A 22,752-nucleotide genomic window follows, 5' to 3' on the forward strand; every position below is an offset into this window, starting at 1 on the left:
ACCGGCGCGCGCGCGGCGCAGGCCTCAGCGCCCGGCGCGGCCTTTGAAAGAAGCCGCAGCAGAGGCGCGATGGTGGCGCCCGGGCTCGCCGCCGCCGCGGGTGAGTGTGCCTGGCCCGCCCTGCAGGCGCGGGCGCGCGGGGGGGAGCAGGGAGGCCTCCCGCTCAGCCCCTTCTGCGGCCGCCGGCCCCCATCCCCGGCCTGCCTCAGTTTCCCCCAGGGCTCTGAGGAGAGCCCAGGTCCCCGGCCCTGGCCAGGCGTCTGGGCCGAGGGCGCGGGAGTTGGCTCGGGGGCCAGGTGTCTCGCGGGCATTTTCCCTTAAGTCCGGCCCAAGCCAGCGCCTTCCTCCGACCACCTGTGGGACAGGATGCTGTCGCTGTCAGTTCGTTTCAGGTGAAGAAACTGAGCCCCTTGCCGGGGGTCGCACATCCAGTAGGAAGCAAAGCGCTCCCCTGGCCCAGATTGGGCTCCTGGCAGACCTGGGTGTGTTCCTCCCTGCAGCCCCGCCCAAGTTTTGACAGCTGTCAAGAAGCGGGGTCCGACCCAACCTGGCTCTCGCCTTCACCTCCTGAGGCTGCGGGCCCTGAAGGCTGCTCTGCTGGGCTAGATCTGCCCCGATGGCCGAGGGTCCTGGGTTTCCCCACTTCTTGCTTGGTAGCCCTTGCCTACCTTTCCAAATACTCGTGTCCAGATGCCTCTTGCTCCCCAGGGCACACAGTGTGTTGATGGTTTTGGTGATAATGACTGCGGATTGTCTGCCAGGTCCTGGGCACTTTATATGACAACGCTTAAAAGATGAGCATTTCTGCGCCCATCTTAAAGAATCAGCAGCAGCAAGATTTGCTAACTGGCTGAAAGTCACAGAACTGGAATTCCAACCCAGGAGACTCCAGTAGCCTCTGGTCTATCACTGTTGGCCTGGACCTAAAAGGTTGCATTTCTGCCTGCTGTCTCCTAGAGATGCGATAGTCAGAACCACAACTAGCAACTAGGATTAGATGTTTGGTTTTTGTTTTTTTGGGGGGGGCAGGGAGGGTGTTTTGGTTTTGGTCATTTAATTTTATCCTTCTCCAACCACCTGTTCCCCTCACTCAGTCCCCACCTCTGAACCCTCATAATTCTTTCTTTGGCCCTCTCTTATGGCCCCTAGATTTTACCTTATATTATAATTATCTTTGTGTTTATTTTATCTCAGCTGCTAGATTGAAACTTCGTGAAGACAGAAATACTTACTTTTCATCCCTCAGAAATGCCTTGCTTAGAAAGCCACCATATAATACGTTTGCCATGAGCCTCCTAACCTGGCTTATGTTGTCCCTAGTCCCAATAGAAACCATATAAGGATCTCTATGAAAAAAAAAAAAAAAAAATCCCTGTCAGAGGAAGAAAAAAGCAATTATTCGCCAGCTCCTGTGGGTCAGTTCAGAATGTCTTCAGGCAAAGAAAGCATAAAAAGTTGTAACTAAGACTAGTGGCTACAAGCTAAGGCTCTGGAGTCAGACACACCTGGTTTCAGATCCTGGCTTTGCCACATATGAGGGTAACTTTGCAGCATATCACTTACCCTCTTTAAATTTCAGACTGCAAATACCTCATAGGAGTGTTGTATGAATTAAGGACAAAAATGTGTGAAGAGTTTAGTATAGAAACTGGCCTATAAATTCTAGTGTCTCTGTTGATATTAACTTGGAGACCAACTTACAGGACCAGGGACTGTATAAATAGCTCAAAACCAAAGTCACTGCAGAAAAGTGTCATCTTTTAGATTATAACTCATTTGGTTAAAATCTAGAGCTGAAGCCCTGTTGTTTGTTTGCTTGTCCGTTTTGCAGAAGAACGGCAGAGGAAGCTCCAAGAGTACCTAGCAGCCAAGGGGAAACTGAAATGCCAAAACACCAAGTGAGTTTGTCTCCCGCGGTTATGCAAATTTTGTTGCCCCAGTTGCTAGTAGCAATCCAAAGCCTCTTCAAAACATAGTCCTTTTGCCAATTATTAATCAGTGACTTACTGCAGGGGAGGAGGGGGGAGACAGAACAGAGGGAGGGAGGGAGGAGCACAGGGGTCTGTGGTGATGGTGCACCAGTGCATTGCTGAAGGAAATTCTGTGGTGACTACACCTGAAGTGGAGGGGGTAGGGGCGTTGAGGGGAAGCAAACATTGCTTAAAAATGAACAATGATGTAAAAAATAAATTAACAAAAAATTTTAAATAAATAAATAAAACATAGTCATTTTGCTTTCAATCTACTGGGGCTGTGTTGTGATCCTGTGATAATTAGAAAAGGGCCCCAGTCCAAGCAGTATCTAGTACATTGGCAAAGATTTAAGCATTATTGTGACAGTCTGCAAAACAAGGAAAGGAGAATCTGTTACCTACCATGCTGGGAGTTTGCTTGTTCCTATTCTTTTACCTGAGAAAGTAATTGTCATAAAGGCAATGTCTGTCAAGGAGCTGGATAATGCTAGTTCCAGTGTTTCTTTCTAAAACTAAAGAGCCAGTTATAGTCAGTTCTCCATCAATCACTGCACTTCAGCATCCTACAACCAGACAGAGCTTATTAGTCATTTCCCTTAGAACTTACTCTTGATGTGAGCAGAACATAACCATTTTTCTTTTACCTTTTGTTAGCATCTTGCCGACTTTGTGGTATTATTTATCCCACTTACTTAGCACTTATATATTTTCTCCCCATTTGGGTTGCTAAATTTTTATTTGAAAATTAATTTTTACAAAGTTAGCTTTTACTTTTTATTTTAGTCTGTCTACTTGACTCTTATATCCTTGATTAAATCAACCTTTTCCATTTATTTAATTATTAATTATAAGTCACTCTTGGTTCTGGAGATATAGTACTTAACAAAACAGAGATGTTCCTGCTCTGTTCCTGAGAAACAGACATTAAGTTATGATCAAAATCCTTATTAGTCTGGCAATAGTTTTTGATTCCTGGAGAATGAATCCTTCTAAATTCTGCTCTATTTTCCTATTTTGTTTTGCAATTTCTAACTACCTAGATTTCTTCTGTATAACTATTTTTAAAATTATACCACCTTCCCCACCCCCAAGAAAAGTCTTTATTTGAAGATACTTAAAACAAGGAATTTTTTTTAAAAGCAATTATCTTGTTTGGCATTCTATCTCTAGTGTCTGGATCATAGGAAATTATGTTTGAATGGGATTATGCAAATAAGAAAATGCGTATTTTATTACTATTGTTAGAATGTTAAATTTATGCATAGTATATCTCTGAAAGGTTCACCAAAAAAAAAGTGGGTAAGAGCAGTTGTTGTCTCTAAGGAGTAGAATAATAGAACTAAGGAAGGGATGACAAAGAAACTTATTAGTGAATATAATTTTTAAATATCTTACCATATGCTAAAATTCTAATGACTTAAAATTCTAATCATAATAAGTTTTAATCATTATACTTCCCAAGCCTTGTTGATCCTGCTATATTAAGAATCTTATTTTGCCTTTTGTAGGCCTTACCTGAAAGCCAAGAATAATTGCCCAAATCCACCTTCTGAATCTGTAAGTAGATATTAGTCTTTTTAAAAATATTTGTTTTGGGGGCCTCCCTGGTGGTGCAAGGGGTTAAGACACAACCAATGAAGCTATCCACAGCCTCTGTAGCACAAGTTCGATCCCCGCCCAGCCAGAGAGCAACCCACATGGCGCAGCAGACCTCTCCTGCCTCACCTACTACTCCCCTCAGCAGTGTGTTTCTGTCGATCTGCCTGTTCTGTTCCCCGCTCTGTCTCTGGTGAATCCTCTTACCACCACCCCCACACTTCTGGCCTATACCCCAGCTCTTGATTGCCTCAATAAAATAAAGCTTTAAAAAACAAATTTAAAAATATTTATTTTGAATGATTAGTGATAAAAGTAATAGATATGTAAGAACCTAAAGAACACATATTGAGGGCCTCCCCAGTGGCGCAGCGGTTGAGCGCTGGGTTGCGAAGCTGCCCGCAGCCTCTGCAGCACCGGTTCGATCCCCAGCTGCTCCCCGGCCACCGGAAGAGGGTCCCACATGGCGCGCAGACCTCTCCTGCCGCCCGCTGCTCCTCTCAGCAGTGTACTTCGGTGCTTCTGCCTGCTCTGCTCTCCACTCTGGCTCTGGTAAATTCTCTCACCCTCCCGCGCTTCTGACTGTACCCAGTGCTTGTATAAATAAATAAATAAATAAATAAATAAATAAATAAATAAATAAATAAATAAATCTTTGGGGAAAAAAAAAAAAGAACACATATTGCAAAGATATTGCTCATAAATACAAGAACAATTTGATCTAATAAGACAGAATTATTTTTTGAAAAATACAACATATTGAATTTCAGTTTTATTAATAAAAAAAACCTCTTAGATATATTTTAGAAATCTAAATTGCAAGCATTTATTGAATATTTACTATGTGCCGGGCACTTTTCTGGCTTGCATTAATTTACTGAGTCCTTACTGCCTTAGGAGGTAGGTCCGATTAGTAGCCTATTTTGAAGATGAGGGAACTGAGTCACATTTGGTAACTTCCCAAGTTCCATAGCTATTAAGTGACAAAGCAGAGACCTTGTGGTCGTAACCACTTTGTTATGCTACCATGAAGTCAAATAACTCAGTAGTCATTAAAAAAGAATACTTATATTGGATCTTCCAAGCTAATTAACAAGAATATACTTCCTAGGGCCTCCCTGGTGGCGCAAGGGTTAAGATGCAGCCTATAAGGCTGTCCGCAGCCACTGCAGCAGCCACTGCAGCACGAGTTCAATCCTGGGCCAACCAGGGAGCAGCCCACATGGCGCAGCAGACCTCTCCTGACTCCCCGCTGCTCCCCTCAGCAGTGTACTTTGGTCAGTCTGCCTGTTCTGTTCCCCACTCTGTCTCTGGTGAATCCCCTCACCCCCCCCACAGCTCTGGCCTGTACCCCAGTTCTTGTGTGCATAAATAAATCTTTAAAAAAAAAAAAAGAATATACTTCCGGGGCCTCCCCAGTGGCGCAGCAGTTGAGCGCTGGGTTGTGAAGCTGCCCGCAGCCTCTGCGGCGCCGGTTCGATCCCTGGCTGCTCCCCGGCCACAGGAGGAGTGTCCCACATGGCGCGCAGACCTCTCCTGCCGCCCGCTGCTCCCCTCAGCAGTGTACCTCGGTCCTTCTGCCTGCTCTGCTCCCCGCTCTGGCTCTGGTGAATTCTCTCACCCTCCCGCGCTTCTGACTGTACCCAGTGCATGTATAAACAAAAAACAAAACAAATAAATAAATAACTAAATAAATAAAAAAACATGCCTCTATATAAAAAATATATATATATATACTTCCTAATAGGCATGATTCTGTAGATTGTGTGTAGAATGGTAAAGAAATGTAACATACTTAAGGTTTTTTGGTTTTTTTTTTTTAAGATTTATTTATTTATACATACAAGAGCTAGGGTGCAGGCCAGAGATGGGGAGAGGGAGGCAGGTGAAAGCAGTCACCAGAGACATAGTGTTACAGAGCAACCCCGATATAAAACTGGTTGCCTGGCTGTGGGTTCTCACCCGGTCTAGAGTGGGGGGTGGAGTCCACAAAGCCTGTATGGAATTAGCTTTAGGACATCCTTTTCCCCCTAACAAAAGTAGGGAGCAGAACAGGCAGATGTACAGAAATACACTGCTGAGGGGAACAGCAGTCAAGACAGGAGAGGTCTGTGGGTCACCTCCCTGGCCAGGGATCAAACTCGTACTGTAGCGACAGTGGATTACTTCATAGTACGTGTCTTAACCCCTTGCGCCACCAGGGAGGCCCCCATGCTTAAGGTTTAAATGGGAGAAATTAGCCTTTTGAAAGCAGCACATACTTTTATCTACAATAAAATAATCAATAAAAGTCCTATCTTAAATTTTTTTTAAAGAATTGGGTTTTTTTATTTATGCATACAAGAACTGGGGTATAGGCCAAAGGTGCAGGGGGTAAGAGGGTTCACCAGAGACAGAGTGGGAAACAGAACAGGCAGATCTACTGAAATATACTGCTGAGGGGAGTAGCGGAGGGAGGGAGGAGGGTCAGACAGGAGAAGTGGGCTGTGCCAAGTGGGCTAGCTTCCCACCAGGATTCAACTCACTTGTAAATGGCTGGTGATAGCTTGATAGTGCTGAGACTTTAACCCTTGTGTCACCAGGGAGGCTCCATGTCTGACTATTGAAATAGGGCTGCAACAAACATAAGAATGTATATATTCCTTTAAATTACTAATTTGATTCCTGGTAGATACCTAGGAGTGGAATTGCTAAGTTATATGTGCTTCTATTTTAATATTTTGAGAAACCTTCACACTATTTTCCATAGGGATATTTTCCAATCTACACTCCCACCAACGGTGCAGAAGGCTTCTTTTTTCTCCACAGCCTCACCAATCCCGGTTGTTTCTGGCCTTTTTGATATGGACCATTCTCACAGGTGTGAGATGGTATCTCATTGTGAATTTGATTTTTATTTCCCTGATGATAAATGATGATGAGCATTTTTTCACGTGCCTGTTGGCCATCTGTGTGTCTTCTTTGGAGAGAAATGTCTATTTAGCTTTTTTGCCTATTTTTGACACAAAGTTTCTTTTTTTTTTTTTTTAAAGATTTATTTATGCATACAAGAACTGGGGTACAGGCCAGAGATGCAGAGGGTGAGTGGATTCACCAGAGACAGAGTGGGGAACAGAACAGGCAGACTGACTGAAATACACTGCTGAGGGGAGCAGCAGCGAGTCATGTGGGTCACCTCCCTGGCCGGCTGGGGAATTGAACTCATGCTGCAGTGGCTGCACACAGCTTCATAGGTTACATCTTAATCCCATCTGCCACCAGGGAGGCCCCTCACACAAAGTTTTTGATTGACATTGTGACCTTTACAAAGGGAGTATTGTTTTCTTAAAAAAAAAAAAAAAAAAGTAGCAGTACAAAATACTAGAAGAAGCTGTGTTGTTGGGAGGTGCCCTAACGTAATTATTAAGTTATAATACATTATTATGTGTGTATTTTTCCAGAGTCCCTAGAATGATCTTTCATTGGGACACAATGTGCCTTCAGCAAGTATTGTTCAACTGAGGCAAATTTATTTTTTAAAAGAGCAATATTTGTATATTCACTGCATCTCTGCTTAATTCTATCAAATAAAAAGACTGAAATATTTCTGAAAGCAATTCAAGTTATAAAAAATCATCTGTTAGTGAAACTTTATTTTCTCAGGATTCAACTTTTTTCAGTGAAATTTTTAAATAACTTTTTCTAGCATGTTTTAAAACACATTATTTGCCTTATTATTTTAAGAGCAATGAGATATTGTTATGAATTTTTTTCTTTGTCTTTTTCAGGCTTTTGGACCCAAAAAGAATGTTACCAACCATGTTGCTTTGCCTGTCAAAGCTGCAAGACCTTTCAACACTAAACATCAGCCCAGACCTTCCAATATTACAGAGTCCCAGAAGCCAAAGTTGGAACCACCAAAACCTGTGGGCAAAAGGCTGACTTTAGGATGTGTTTCTTCTAATCCTAACTGTAAGCTTTCTAGCAGCAATCAACAGCAGCATGAAGCTGGATCATCCACGAGTGGACAACGGTCAAGGAAAACCATGGGATCACTTAGTATAACAGAATTTAAAACTATAAAGCAACAGATAACAGATCAAGGAAATGCTAAATTCACAGACTCTGCGGACAATACCCATGTTGAAAATAAATCCTCCGATAGCTTTCTGAAAGAGATGACCAAAGAGAACTTGCCCCAAACTTTATTAGATTCTGAGAGGAAGCCAAATCCTGAATTATGGGCCATAAATAAGTCAAAAACTGACTCTTACAATCCAGCCAAGAACAATTTGCATCCTAAACAAGCCTTGAGCAGAAATTCAATGAATAGTGCTGTTCTAAAAGACAGAGTTAATAAACAATTTGTTGGGGAAACACAGATCAGGGTTCCACCAATAAAGTCACAGCAATTCTCTAGAGAAGCAGATCTTATCAGACCAAGAGAAAAACCCACAAAGGTAGTTCCCTCTCACTTTGTTCAAACTATTACTAGAACTCGAGCATCAAAGAAACCAGTAGTCAAGGACATAAAGAATACAAAGATTAATAGGAGTAAATATGAAAGTACGAATGAAACTAAGTTGAGGTCATACACTGTTACCGAACAGAAAGTAAGACATACCAAACCCAGGACACACCCCAGTCTGCTTCGGGAAGGATTTAACAACAGACATTCTAACAGTAAGCAAGATCAGAAGTCCACACAACCTTGTTTTAAATCTCAGACATCATGTGTACTGCAAAAATCAAAAGCCATGAGCCAAAAGCCTGAATTGACAGTTGGCAACTTTCATTCAATCTTTCCAAGCACCCCTAGCATAAGAGCAAGTGGAACCAATGGGAATAAAAACAATAACAGCTATCAACAAAAAGCACGGACTTTGGACTCCAAATTGAAAAAAACTCTTCCCCGAAACTGTTTTTTGAGCAAGACAGCTCCAAAAACTCAAGCTGGTAACACAACCATATATGGAAGGAGACTCCCAAATGGGACCCAAGCTAATACAAATATTAAAAAGAAGACCACAGCAGAGGATCGCAGGTAATTTACTTTAATTCCAAAAATTTACAATTTAGAATAATGTGCCAGATTGACCATCACAGTCAGGAAGTAGGTCATAAATAATGGCTCCTGAGTAAATTTTAGCTCTAACCCTTAAAACATTTAAAGCAAATGCAAAAATATCAAGACATGACAGTGCTAACTGATACACATGTGTTAAAAATCATTCTCTCATTTTCTGTATGCTAGAGATAACTTTTTTAAGAAACTGAAGCATAGAATTTTTTTTTTTTTCCCAGAAAAAAAAAACTTATTAAATATTCTATCACTGGTAAAGCTTCATTTACATTGAAATCATGCTATTGTTTATGGGACATTGATAAACAAGAGAGATTATTGATGCTAAAGTGGCATGTAGCATGTAGAAACAGCATAATTCCAGTTTATTCTACTTATTAGGCCTGCCAGTCTTGAAGTTATGCAATTTTAAATAGTTTTTTTTTTTTTTAACTGGAGAGTCTTTCTACTATGTCCAGGAGTACATAAAGTGAAACTTTTTTTTTTTTTTCACTTTTTTTTTTTTTTTTAAATATTAAATTTTATTTTTATATTCCCCCATACAATTGCAAACGCCCCATTCTGACCCCAATCCTTCCCCTCCCGCCCCCCACCCCCCAAAAAGTGTCTCTGGTTCATAGTTTTTTGTTGATTTTGATTTTCACTTTCTTATATTCATTTTCCTGGTCCCTTATTTAAGTTTTCTAGATTCCTGCTATGAGTGAGACCATCCGGTATTTTTCTTTTTCTTTTTGGCTTATTTCGCTGAGCATGATCCCTTCCAGTGCCATCCATGTTGCTGCAAATGAAGCATAGAATTTTTGAATTAAGGTTTATACTCATGCCATTCGCAGCAACGTGGATGGAGCTAGAAGGAATCATGCTCAGTGAAATAAGTCAGAAGGAAAAAGAAAAATAGCAGATGGTCTCACTTACAGCAGGAATATAGGGGAACCCAGTAAGACACCAGTGTAAAAAAATAATAATACAAAACACAACAAAACAAAAACAACAATTATAAACCAGAGACATCCTGTAGGGGAGGAGGAAGGAGGGATCCAAGGGAGGGAGGGAGGAGCACAGGGGACATGGTGATGGTGCACAGGTACATTAGTGAAGGAAATTCTATAGGGACTACACCTGAGGTGGGGGGGGCGGCGGGAGGAGCAAATATTGTTTGAAAATGAACAGTGATATAAAAAAAATATTATTTTTAAAAAATAAAACATGTTTTGAGAGGAAAAAAAAGAAATAAGGTTTATAGATATAGACTAATTACTTAAAAAGTACCCTCAAGGGACTGAACAGCAATAAAAGTGGGCAAGTGGGAGGAATAGTGAGTGTACAAAGTTAGAAAGTAGGAAGATTGCCATCTCTTGTCAAGCAGACCAGTGGTTAATCTAGAAACGTTATCATGGAAGAAGGATCATGAAACTTAACATGAAGCCAAGTTTTGGAAAGTAAGCCAAGACAAAGGAACAATCAGCTCAAATACAGAGTTCAGAAATTAGAAATTAGAACCTCGAGTTGCTCATTATTAATGTTAATATGCTTAAAACTGACTTAAAAGATTTTGTACACTTTCTGCATAGGGCCAGCCATAGTCTCATAATGTAGTGAATTTGTACTCTTTGTTGGAGTAAAAGATAAGGAGTCTCCTGACAAGGGTGAAAGGTATAGCAGGATGGTAGTAAAAGGCATTATAGGATGAAATATGGCTACATTCAGCCATATCAACACATTGATATATAAGACAGGATAATAACAAGTAATTACCTCTTCAAGGAGGTGTTACTTGAGGGGAGGGCTGAACACTGATCATAAGCCCCTGAGGCAGGAATGCTTGGATAAAGGTACTGAAGGCAGCTCCTAAGGAGTGGTGAGAGGAAGAGTGTTATGAATTGAGGTCAGAGAGGTAGGTTGGAGTCAAATTACAATATGCCTTTCAACCTTGGAAAACATTTTTAATGTTATTCTGTCAGCCTGGGAAGTTCCTGGCAGTAACTCAATCTGGTTTATACTTACAAGATCACTCCAGCTATTGTACACAGGATGAATTTACTAAGGGGTGGGGTGGGTGCTAGGAGATGAGTTAGAGGACTGCTGCAGCGTTTCCGGCAGTGGGTGGCAGTGTGTGGACGAGGATAGTGGTAGTAGAGACAGAAGCAGTACTGTCTGTTCAGTGACATGTCAGATGTAGAGGAAAGAAAAGTACTATTCAAAGACAGTTCCTACTTTTAGGCCTTCGTAACTGGGTAGATCTGGATCCTATTTACCAATATAGAGAAGGCTTCTGGGGAACAGATTTGAAAATGAAAATCAAGAGCTTTGTTTCAAACAATTTAAATTTGAAATGCCTGCTAGACATCAAAGAAAAGATCTCAACTAAGCCATGGATTTTACAAATTTTGAGGCTCAAGGAAGAGATCTGAAACTGAAATGTACATTTTAGTTATAGTTTAAAGAAGCTAGAATGCCTACATCTAATCACTTGGGACTGCATGTCTTGGTACCTCTTCCAACAGTAGTCTATCAACTATTAGATGCAAGATTGGAAAATGTGAACAGTCAGGAAAAGGAAGTATTAGGACCTGGCACCATCAGAGAATCCTAAAAGCATCCATTGTTTATGGAAAAGGGAGTCATATGTGGCTAGGAGAAGCCAAACAACTGAGCAAAGTGGGTCACTTTGAATAGCCAAGACCCTATTGAAGGCAGAATGCAGGTTTGGTGAGTCAGCTCTAGTTGGCAGATGGAAAATGTATAGTGAGAGCTATGGAATGGTGAGTTAGTGATCTCAGAAACAGAGTGATATCTTAAGGAAGCCAGTGTCAGAGGTGTCATACAGGTAAAATGAAAATTTTCAGAGGTAAAGAAGAATAAATATGAAGTCGAGGATTTTACAGACTGAGATGCTAACCACCTTTAATGCCAGCAATCCCTCTGTCATCTGCCTTCTGGAGGTCCCGGCAATCAGCTTCCATTACCCATTTGCTAATTGTTTTGCATTCCATTTTCCTGACTTTGTCTACAGTTGAGGGTGTTTAATGATAGTCAATCTATACATATTCATATACTTTAGAAGCTTGACTATGTACCCAAAAAGTCCTAAAACCATTCCACCCCTTTATTTGCATACAAGGAAACAACTGGAAGAATGGAAGAAATCTAAGGGGAAAATCTATAAACGACCACCTATGGAACTTAAAACAAAAAGAAAAATAATAGAAGAAATGAATATTTCATTCTGGAAGAGCATGGAAAAAGAGGAGGAAGAAAAGAAAGCACAACTTGAACTCTCCAATAAAATTAACAACACTCTGACAGAATGTCTGCATCTCATTGAAAGGGTAAGTGAAGTGAATGTGTTCCCAAAGCTTTAATACTGAATTTCATACTTAAATACTGTGTAGGAGATATAACTTCTGTCTAAGCAGAAATTTAGCTCCTGAATTTTAATACAGGAAAAGAATAACAATAATAATGACACCAACTTAAATAATAGCTCTTATATACCAGGCACTGTTTTTAAGCACTTTACTTACATGTCATGTAATTAATCATACATACAATTAATCATGACTTTTTTTTTTGTCGGATCCTCGCCGGTGGCCGGGGATCGAACTGGCACTGCAGAGGCTGCGGAGGCTGCGGAGGCTGCGGGCAGCCTCACAACCCAGTGCTCAACCGGTGCGCCACCAGGGGAGGCCCCATAATAACTATTTCTGTGCCCACTTTACAAGTGGAATTGAGGCACAGAGAAGTTGGGAAACTAACTCAAACAGTTTGGCTCTAGAGGAATCCAAAAGGAATTTTACCTTCTTCATGTATCAAGGTCCAAATCTGACATTTTGTCAATGAAACTGAAGTCAAAAGACAAAAGGCTAGATCATGTATATAGTTGAATTATTAGCTATAAATGACATCAAAATTGCATCTTGGTTTCTGCAGATAAGGCTAAAGTAGGTGGTGTACAAGTTACATATAATATTCTTCCATGTAACTTTTTTTTAAGATTTATTTTTAATTATTTATGCATACAAGAACTGGGGTTCAGAGGTGCAGGGAACTGAGGCCAGAGGTGCAGGGGGAGGAGGGGCGAGAGGATTCACCAGAGACAGAGTGGGGAGCAGAATAGGCAGGTTGACTGAAATACACTACTGAGGGGAGCAGGGGACGAGACAGGAGAGGTCTGCTGCACCATGTGGGTTAGCTCCCTGGCTGGAGATCAAACTCATGCAGTAGTGGCTGGCGATAGCTTGATAATGCTGAGACTTTAACCCCTCCACCACCAGGGAGGCCCCTAAACAGATTTTTCATTTAATTCTTGGAAATTTTCTTCCCTAAACAACTGTCTTGAATGAGTATTCAACTTTGTTCTTTCTCTATTTTTCCTTCTGGAAATTCTCTGAGATGAATATTGGAATTGGAATTCCTAAATAATAGATGTATCCTCTAGAACTCTTAACTTTTCTTTCATATTCTTCATTTGTTCCTTTGCACTGGTTCTGGGAGAATTCCACATCAAATATTCAGCTCACTGACTTATTCTTCAGCCGTTGTCCATGCCATATTCTGCCCTTCTGTTGATCCTTTTCTGTATCAACCCATTTCAGATTTATGATAGCAATATGAATGTCATATTCTTACATTTATTACCTCTACTGTTTACTCCACGGTTCATTCTTCTGGTTGTTGAAGTTTCAGTCTCTTTCTTATAGCGTTGGTTTCCTCAAACATTGGTGATTCCCAAACATTTGTGTCTACCCCATCTTAGGAGGAAAACGAGGTGCTGTTTGGCTGAATGTGCCAGTACCTGGATTTGTGAACATGGTTCCCTTATTCACCCATATTCCTCTGGGTTCATGTCACTGCTCTGTTCTGTGTAAAAACAATGAAACTTTTTCAAAGTTCCTTTTAGTAGGATTTAACCCTCTTTACATACACCTGCTCATATCCTCAGTACACACGCATATATACCCCTGTGGCCCTTACTTACTGTAGTGGCAGGAATGGCCAGAGAGCAGGTTTTCTATCATCTGGCAGACCAGACGGGTAAAGGAGAGTCCTGGAGCCCTCGGTGGCTTTCTCAGGTTTTTACTGAGCTTTACATGAGGTGCAGCAACCAGGTACACGGCAGGCAAGGGTGTCAGGGGGCCAGGAGGCCAGCAGGCTTCCAAGCCCCCGGCAAGTCTTCATTCTGGGCTTCTCTGGAGTTCTTTCTCCCCTTCTCTCTTCTGCCTCTCTCCTGCCTCTGAGTCTCTTGGGGAATATCTCAATACTGAGCCATGGCCCACAGAAGTAAGCAACACAGCTTACAACAGGTGCCCCATCAGGCAGAGCAATCCTAATGGTGGGAGGGCAGAAAAGCCTGAAAACCATTTACCCTACACTAACCTTCATACTTCTAAAGTTATTTAGAAATTCTTGTCGCCATTCAGTGTTCATATCATGATGAATATGTAAAAAATATGTGAATGTTGATTACTCTAGGATTTGTTTTGGTTTCATTATGGTTTTAGTTTCCTACCATATGAAAATGTAGAACATGTTCCTTTCCTTTAGCTATGACATTTTTCTATTTGTCTCATATAACACTGAAAATTTAATAATGATGATTGTCAAAACTCTTTGAAATGTACTTTTTAAATGGCTGCATTCTATGTAAACTGTACCCCAATAAAACTGAAATATTTAGAAGTTAAAGTTTATTGATCAGACTTATTTCCACATATCTGCTTTGATTAATAGGAGATGTGTGAATAACAGTGAGATAATAATAATTACCTTTGGGTATTTTCTTTTTTCCCCAGGGTGTACTTTCTAATGAAATATTTACTGTATTGTCCAGTATTCCTGAGGCTGAAAAATTTGCTAAATTCTGGATCTGCAAAGCAAAGTTGTTAGCAAGTAAAGGCTCCTTTGATGTTATTGGACTCTATGAAGAAGCCATTAAAAATGGGGCAACAGTAAGTATCTATCTTAGGTGGGTGATTTCTTGCAAATTCTGATTCATATGAGTTCTCTGCTTTTTGCTATATGACAGTTATATAATGTAATGTTACACTTCTAATTCATTTTATAAAGTCATACCGCACCATAAAGAACCTAAAAATATATTAAACCGAGCACATTCATAAATCAGTAGTTCATATATATTCATAAATCAGTAATTCAGAGCCTTTGTGTAAAATAACTCGTAATTCTAAAACTCAGTAAAACCACTAGCTATATAATTCTTTAACAAAGTTACTTCGTTTTATAACTCTTTTCACTTAAACACCACTTTCCATGCCATCATGTGTTCGACAGTAACTTTTTCCATAGTTGTTGAAAATCAGAGTTGTAGGTGACCACAGTTAATAAATAGCTCCATACGGTTCATTCGTTAAGGCCTCTGCTTCCTTCCCCTCCCATTTTCTACTTCCCAGAGCAAAATGACCATTTTTAGACATTCCTCTATAGTTTCAGAGAGTATGCTCATATTGGTGTTTCTTGGTTTTTCAGTTTTAGACATGATTTATGGCGTTCTCAACTCTGTAGGATGAGAATTTAACCTCTTTCACAGATCCCAATAAAAATATACATATACACCCCTATCGCCGTGGCAGATTTTTGCAGTCCTTCAAACTTCCTTCAAACAGTGATTGAACACTGGTCACTGTTGAGTGTTTACATTGTTATGCTTATTTAAGAAGTTTATGAATATATTGAACCCTGTAGTATGTGCTATTATTACTTTGTCTTTCAAACTCAACTTTCTACTTCTGAAATTAAATACTGTCTCATTTTTCTTTGCTAGTTTTCTGAGTATTTATTATAGAATTAATTTCTAACCTATTCTCCAATTGTCTAAATTTTTCAATTCTTTCAAAACATCAGTCTGTTGTTCTCTTAGAGATCTGTTCTCCCACTACATGTTCTTCTGACCTGTTCTAGGAGCAGTAGGTTACGCTTCACCCCCTTCCCTATGGGCTGCCACTCTGGGATCTCAGTTTCCCTTTATACCTTTCTTGGCATGAGTGGATAGCTTGTTTCCTAGAGCCATAGTCTGCTTCTTGCGTTGTCTGTGTGTCTCCTTCCCTCTCATTTTGTTTTGTTCTCTTGTTCATTAAAGGCTTTATTTACATGCTGGTGAAATTGGGCCATTTGATATATCAAAGTGGGTTTTGAAAACTCCAGATACATAGAGGGGGTTGTAACCATAGGGTCGTCTGGCAGAATTGATTGAAGAACGCTCAATATCAGTATCTGCACATCTTTCCTTTTAGACCGCATATTCTCTAGAAAAGGCTCTTATAATCGCCTTCTTGGGACTAGAAACCAGATTGCCAAAGGTGTCAAGGAAAAGAGAGCTAGAAGTCTCAACCATCAGAATGGAAACTTTCTGGTAGCCTCTTTTTCAGTAGGTCCCCAAGTCTCTCAATCTTGCATGACATCCCCCAGGTCTTGGAGAATACATCCCCAGTTTTCTATTACGATGAAGGGTAAAGGGGTACAGTCACAGCTACATGAAGTTCACATATGCAACATGAATTTGGAGGTCTGGCTACTTTTTGAACAGATGCTCAAGATGATCCTCCTGATTTTGACCCTGCATCCATTCCTGAACCTTTCAGAGACCCTGAAGTCAAAGCAGGTTGTTTTTGTGAACACACTGCCAGCTTAAAATTTGATTCAAATTGAATTGGTTAAGTCAGTTTCCTCTTCCTTACACACTCTAGCTTCTAAAATCTTATTGATACTTCTGTCCTTTATCGTTATTTCCTCCTTCTAATCACTTTATTATCATTTCAGTAGGGTTTCAAGAGAGATTAGAAATAAATGTGTATTCAAGCCATCATCTTTAACTAGAAGCCTGTAAAAATGTAAGATATGTTTGATGAATGTTTCATGTAATTAACTTTTAGCAATGTATTCTGTACATTTATTCCCATTTCCTTAAGCATAAAACATTTTTTTATTTTATAAAAATATATAAATAGCTTTGGGATTTTTTTTTTTGATACTACTGTCTATTTGATACAGTAGCCCAGGCCTGAAAGATCAATCTCCAAATACTATTCATTTATGATGTTCTGCTTTGTGGTATAGTTTGTATACTTTAGAAAAGGAAAGCTATCTCAAATAATTTTTTCAGAAAATAACTTTTCTATAACAGTTTTTTTAATGTTATGTTTTTTTTATTATGTTGCCAAATAAAATTAGAAAGGAAGGAAAGGCTGTGGAGTATTACCCTAACGCACCAACTAAAGGTTGTATTTGACTGATTAGATTACAGGTCATTTTCTTTTTAAAGTTTGGCCTATTATTCAATTTTTCTGTGATGACGTTTATGTTTATGAGAAAAATAAATATTAAAGAAAGCATTACTAAAATGTATGCTACATTTTCTCTTTGGCTAGTCTTACATCTTTGGGCCAGACTCATTATAAGGGAACACATTTTTGATGGAATCATAATTAGTTAATAAGAAAATTAATTTGATTTAGAGAAGCTCCATCATGGAAAGTTTTCCATAAACACATCTTTTCATTAATGTCAAGCATGCCAACAGTTAATATACATTTCTTTGTTTCTTTCTGTTTTCCATTTAACTATACATCTGAAACCTTTTAAATATTATTTTAATAAAAGGTTAAAAAAAGGAAACATTCTTATTATAAAAATAAGTTCACTTGATGTTAAACAAAGTTCGTTAGATCATTTTTCCATGAATTTTTCAATGCTGTTCATCTATTTTTTTCCTTCCTTCTAGCCAATACAAGAGTTACGGGAATTTGTTCTTAATGTTTTGCAAGACCCAGACAGACCCACAGGAGGTACTTTTACTTTTGTATTTAAATCCATTCCTCTAACCACACAAGTGAAAATCAACACATAGGGAAAAAAGAAAAGAATTATCAGATTCCCTCTCACTTCTTAAGTTTCTTTGCACTGACCCTTTCAGCCATTAGCAGCAGCTGATTTTCTCTACAAGTACATATACTGCTCAACATTGACAAAGGTGGTTTTCACCAGAGCAGCCTAGACTAGAGTGTCTTGCTTCCCCGGAGGCCTAGGTGGCAGAAGACAAGTGACTCTTTACCAGAAAAGATCAAGGCGAAAGGGAGACATGGTTCAGTTTAAGTTCCATGTTTAATCATAACAAATCCACCAACACTTATACATCCAAATTCATGTTATCCTCTTTAAAATAACCATCTCGGGAATCTTTTCACTTAGTTAACTATCATTGGTCTGTCATTGGTCATAACCTGTAGAGGCCTCTTCTCTGAGAATACTGTGCCAACTACAGTGAGTGGCACATTATTATTGCTTCTAATATCTTTTATATGAATTGGGGGGGACATACCGTTAGAAAACAAAGTGGGTTGTTTTTATGATCTTAGAAGATGACAAATCTTATCCCTTTAAGTATAGATTTAATGTTCAAGTCATGTGGCATTACAGCTAATTAACCCATTACTTTTGGGAGTTAGGGCATATATTAGATGTATTCAGTGGTACTGTTACTGGGAATGATGCTACAATTCATATACTAATAATATCTGGCAGTATTCCTCAAAGGGATGAAATGAGGAGACATTTTCCTTAACTGTTTTTTCATGCCTGCTGACCTCTCTTGGAGTCCTACCCTCCAACTACAGTACCTGCCTGTCTCAATCTAATTTCCTTCCTTTCATTTTAATTGTTTTGGTTGGGCTATCATGCAAATTGTGCTAATACAAGACATTTTTTATCCATGTCCAAGGTGATAGCCATGTGGACATCCGTAGGTAGTGAGGGAATTAAAAAGGCCAAGTGAGTTAACCCTAGTGAGTCAAGAAAATTGATCCATGATATGGTGTAAGAGTAAAAGGTCAGTGATTGGTCCCTAAAGGAGCTCTCTCAAGAGTGAATAAGGGATTGGGGAAGGTGTGCAGAATGTTGAAAGGGCATCAAGGACTCATCCCCTAGCAGCATAGAGGCCCAAAGATGTTCCAGGGGCTGATTAAAAGGATGACCTCATATAGCAGGACACTTTTACAGGGCTTACCTGAAAAAACTAGTTACACGTTCCAACTCAAATCAATTTCCCTTTGCTTAGTATATGGAGTTCATGAGGATCACTGGAGAATCATTCTGTATATACCTGTTCATTTTTATCATGTTTATCTTAAGTATTAGATTATTATATCTTACTTTCCTTCTTGACCTTGCACACACAGGAATTACCTCTAATTCCTTAGTTGCTGATACTAATATAACTTTAACAGAAGAGCTGGCCAAGAAGATGGAATCTGGAAAATGTTGTCTTTCTCAAAAAGAAAGGGAGGAGGTTACAGCAGCACCCCAAATAACCAAGGGAGAACAAGATAATCATGCTGGCATCAAATTACAGGTTGCCCAAATCCCTAGGTAAGTAAACGCTAAAGCGGGTTTTGTATTCACAAGTCTAATTCAAATCCACTTCTCCTTTTCTCCTCCACAGATCCAGAGTATTCACAGTATGTTCATACATCTGCCTCACATGAGGGCCCGGCAGTCTGTCTTTAGCATTAAGGGAAGGAACTGAGGGTGAGGGGAGGGTTGAAACCATTGGCAGGGAGATCCGTGTCCTTTCTCTGCACACAGCCATCCCCTCCCCATACCCCAAGCCCTGACCTGTAGTGAGGAAGGTCCAGCTGAGTCAGCAGTGTAGGAATGGCTTTGCCCCCTCCCAGCTGAATTCACTCCTATTTCTTCACCCTCAGTTGTCCTGTACTCGCTGATTCCACCTACCTTTCCTACCAACCCTGGCAGGAAAGAGTGGGAGGAGGAGGCATGGCACAAAGTGCCAAGCAGGGTGGCCTTTGTAGCTATGAGTGAGAATGGGCAGTGAAAGGTCTAGGAGAATAGGGATGGCATTTGGGTACACATGAACAGTTTGAGGCTGTTCATAATATCAAATATTTGTTTTTTCGCAAGTCAACATTTAAGGCATAATCCATAGCAATTTAAGGAACTGTAGTGGCTTCTCTTAATGAGCTGTTAGAAGTGGAAGAAACAGAATGCTTTATATTCCGTAAAAATGAGGCTTTGCCCGTAACACTGGGGTTTCCAATCCTTGAGTCATAATGTCTTGAAAAATGTCCTACTTTTCTAAAGTATCAGTGATCTTGAAAGAATTCCAAACAAAATATCAGGATCACAGGTCTATATTTTAGTTCCCTGAAAAGCACAACTAAGCCTTTTCCAGTCCTGACCTCTTCTCAGACATGTCAATCTGCTCACAGATGGAAGAAAATGAGAAATTGATTGATAACCACCTTTTGCTGGTTCTAGAATTTATCCTAAGAGTTTACAACTGACTGATCTGCTACTTTTGCTTGGGCTAATATAATGAACGGTTTTGTGAGGTGTCGATCAGATTCACCACTTGGAAACGTCTCTGCAACCTAATTTCTAGGCTACTTTTTATTGGAATACATTCAGATTCACCAGGAAGATGCCCAACTTGTTCCAGTTTCAATTTATGGTTTGGTCCACCATCTTAAAAGGCATTTTTTAAATAATGTATTATAAGAGCTGGAAAGAGTTTTAGAATTCATTAGGCCAACCCCATTTGGCACTGGTCCAATTTCCTCAAAACCTGTCAGCTCTTTTGAAAGCTTATGGAATAAACAAACACCAACTGCCAAGTAGTTTACTTCAAGTAAAAATCATAATTTCGGCTTAATTCCATAAATCCCTCTGTGAGCAGATGGACACCACCTAGTTTGTTGTGACAGTCGGGGAAAAGCCACCTCAGGATGATAGCTGCTCTAGACATATCTCATACATCAACCTATATTGAAACATCCATTACGTTTTATTATGGGATAAGAGAACAGAAAGAATAATAAATAGAATTTCCAAAGAATTTGTCAGGTTCTGAATGCCTCTCTTGCTGTCTCTCAGAATTAATGGGATGCCGGAAGTGCAAGACATGAAGCTTATCACTCCTGTGCGACGTTCTGCGAGGATCGAGCGAGCAGTGTCCCGCTATCCAGAAATGCTGCAAGAGCATGACCTGGTGGTGGCTTCTCTTAATGAGCTGTTAGAAGTGGAAGAAACAGAATGCTTTATATTCCGTAAAAATGAGGCTTTGCCCGTAACACTGGGGTTTCCAATCCTTGAGTCATAATGTCTTGAAAAAAAATTTTTTTTTTTTTAAAGAAAAGGTGTTTCTTAACCTCCATGAGACAAGGCATAGCTTTGTCCAGGTGACCTGGAAAACCTATATAATGGAGAGGCATCATGGAGGCAGATTATGAGCTCTCAAGACTTAGAAAGTTATTCTTTCTCTCTCCAGTTTCTTACTCTCACATTTTAAATCACCACCAGAAAGTCTGGTTTATTTAAAGCTATTAACTTGCCAGTTTGGCAGCATGCGTAAATTTGCCACAGGTATGGTAAAAATTTGTACTTTTTTGATTACTTTATTCCCTCCATAATTACTTTTTTATCAGAAGGGTGGTCTAGAATATGATAGATTTGCTTTTCTGCATCCACCTTAGCAGAGATGGCAAGTCCTGCCAGCATGGAAGATTTGAGCTTAACAATGGGCCTTCCTGGCTAGATGCGGTGTGACAGACCATCTGGTCAAATCCCCTCATTTTATAGACTCGTATATACTAGATATGCCCTTGCTCAGATGTTGCAAATTACTTTCATCACAGCATCCTTGTAAATGAGGCATAATGCCCGTCATTTCTGTGCCAAGTCTCCTCTACTGAAACACAATTCTGAATTGGTATGGTTATCTAGTTTTTTATATCCAAACTTAATTTTGCATTTGTAATTCAGAAATGCTCCAAATGAAAACAGAAGCGAGCAGAGGAGAGGAGTGGAAGGGATACTTGCTTCTGCACTTAAATTCTTTGCTCTACTAGAGGACACCGTCCTGAGGAGCCATGTGAGCCCCACTGACGACTACAGGTCATTTTTCCTTCCTCCTGGGTAACTACTCTTAGAAAGCTATATCAGAATCATAATGTAAATATAGTGTACAGAAAAATCTACTCAACATATTTTCAGTTTTAACTTTCTTAATATTTAAATACTATCATTAAAAACCTATAAATTTTGTTCATTCCTGCTTGTTCATTTACCTTATTTATGCTAGAAAACAGTGATGATGGGTTGACCCAGGAATCGGGGGTTTTCCAGGGAAACGTGGACAGGCTGCTCACAAGCCCTCCCAGGGAGCATTCATCACCCTGGGGAACTCACTTGGCCAAGGGTCTGACCATCAGCCTCACCCAATACTGCATGTTTTCGTTGTGAGGGAAACAGATCTATCTTTCTAGGTCAGATTTATAATAACTAAGTTCATAAAATTGAGCTATAAATTCATAATGATAACAGGCTTACTTTCAAAAAGAAATAGATTGTCACCACAGCCAAAATGCAGTAATTCATACAGCCACCCCTTTCCTCTACTACTTTCTCTGCAAAACCAAGTAATGCCCAAGCTGCTATTTAAAGATCACAAAACCTGAAAATGGAGCTTTGAGGTGGAATATTTATTCAAATCACCAGATTAAGAGTCTAAAGCAAGTCCATGTTAGGAATGTCCTTACGTCAGACTTCAGACATCCGTTACCTCTATTGACTGGGTCTTCAGGATTGGTCCTGCACTATCATCCTCTGTGTCTTTACCTTTCTGTTGTCTTCTATGATTCATTTTTGCCCTTTCCACCACTCACCGAGGCCTAGAAATCATTGTCTCTTTATGGTGATTTTACTTGTCTCTCCTCAGGACCGCTGTCTTAATATTACAGCTCAATTCCCCAAAAAAGCTGCTTTATTTTTTTTTTAAGATTTATTTATTTATGCATACAAGAGCCGGGGTACAGGCCGGAGATGAGGGGGTGAGAGGATCCACCAGAGACAGAGCGGGGAACAGAACAGGCAGACTGACTGAAATACACTGCTGAGGGGAGTAGCAGGCGAGACAGGAGAGGTCTGCCTCACCATGTGGGTTTCTCCCTGGCCGGCCAGGGATCAAATTCCTGCTGCAGAAGCTGCAGATTGCTTCATAGTGTGGTGCTTAACCCCTTGCATCACCAGGAAGGCCCTGCTTTATTTTCTTTATTGCCACTTCTTTACAGGATGTCTTACAGAATGTTAGTACCC

At 40.0% G+C, this 22,752-nt stretch overlaps 1 protein-coding gene across 1 annotated transcript; it reads left to right on the top strand.

Moving 5' to 3' along the window:
* Nucleotides 1–28: 28 nt before the first annotated feature.
* On the top strand, nt 29–21,711 carry CKAP2L (cytoskeleton associated protein 2 like). The gene is made up of 9 exons (XM_037527808.2): nt 29–100; nt 1,832–1,898; nt 3,482–3,530; nt 7,337–8,592; nt 11,753–11,960; nt 14,424–14,579; nt 17,369–17,432; nt 18,822–19,011; nt 20,533–21,711. The coding sequence occupies exons 1-9, from the start codon at nt 70–72 to the stop codon at nt 20,756–20,758; spliced, it is 2,247 nt and encodes a 748-aa protein (XP_037383705.1). The 5' UTR covers nt 29–69; the 3' UTR covers nt 20,759–21,711.
* Nucleotides 21,712–22,752: the final 1,041 nt, after the last annotated feature.

The sequence above is a fragment of the Talpa occidentalis genome, unplaced genomic scaffold (genome assembly GCF_014898055.3).
Source record: "Talpa occidentalis isolate TD23 unplaced genomic scaffold, MPIMG_talOcc4v2.1 talOcc4.5, whole genome shotgun sequence".
In the NCBI taxonomy this organism is placed as follows: domain Eukaryota; kingdom Metazoa; phylum Chordata; class Mammalia; order Eulipotyphla; family Talpidae; genus Talpa; species Talpa occidentalis.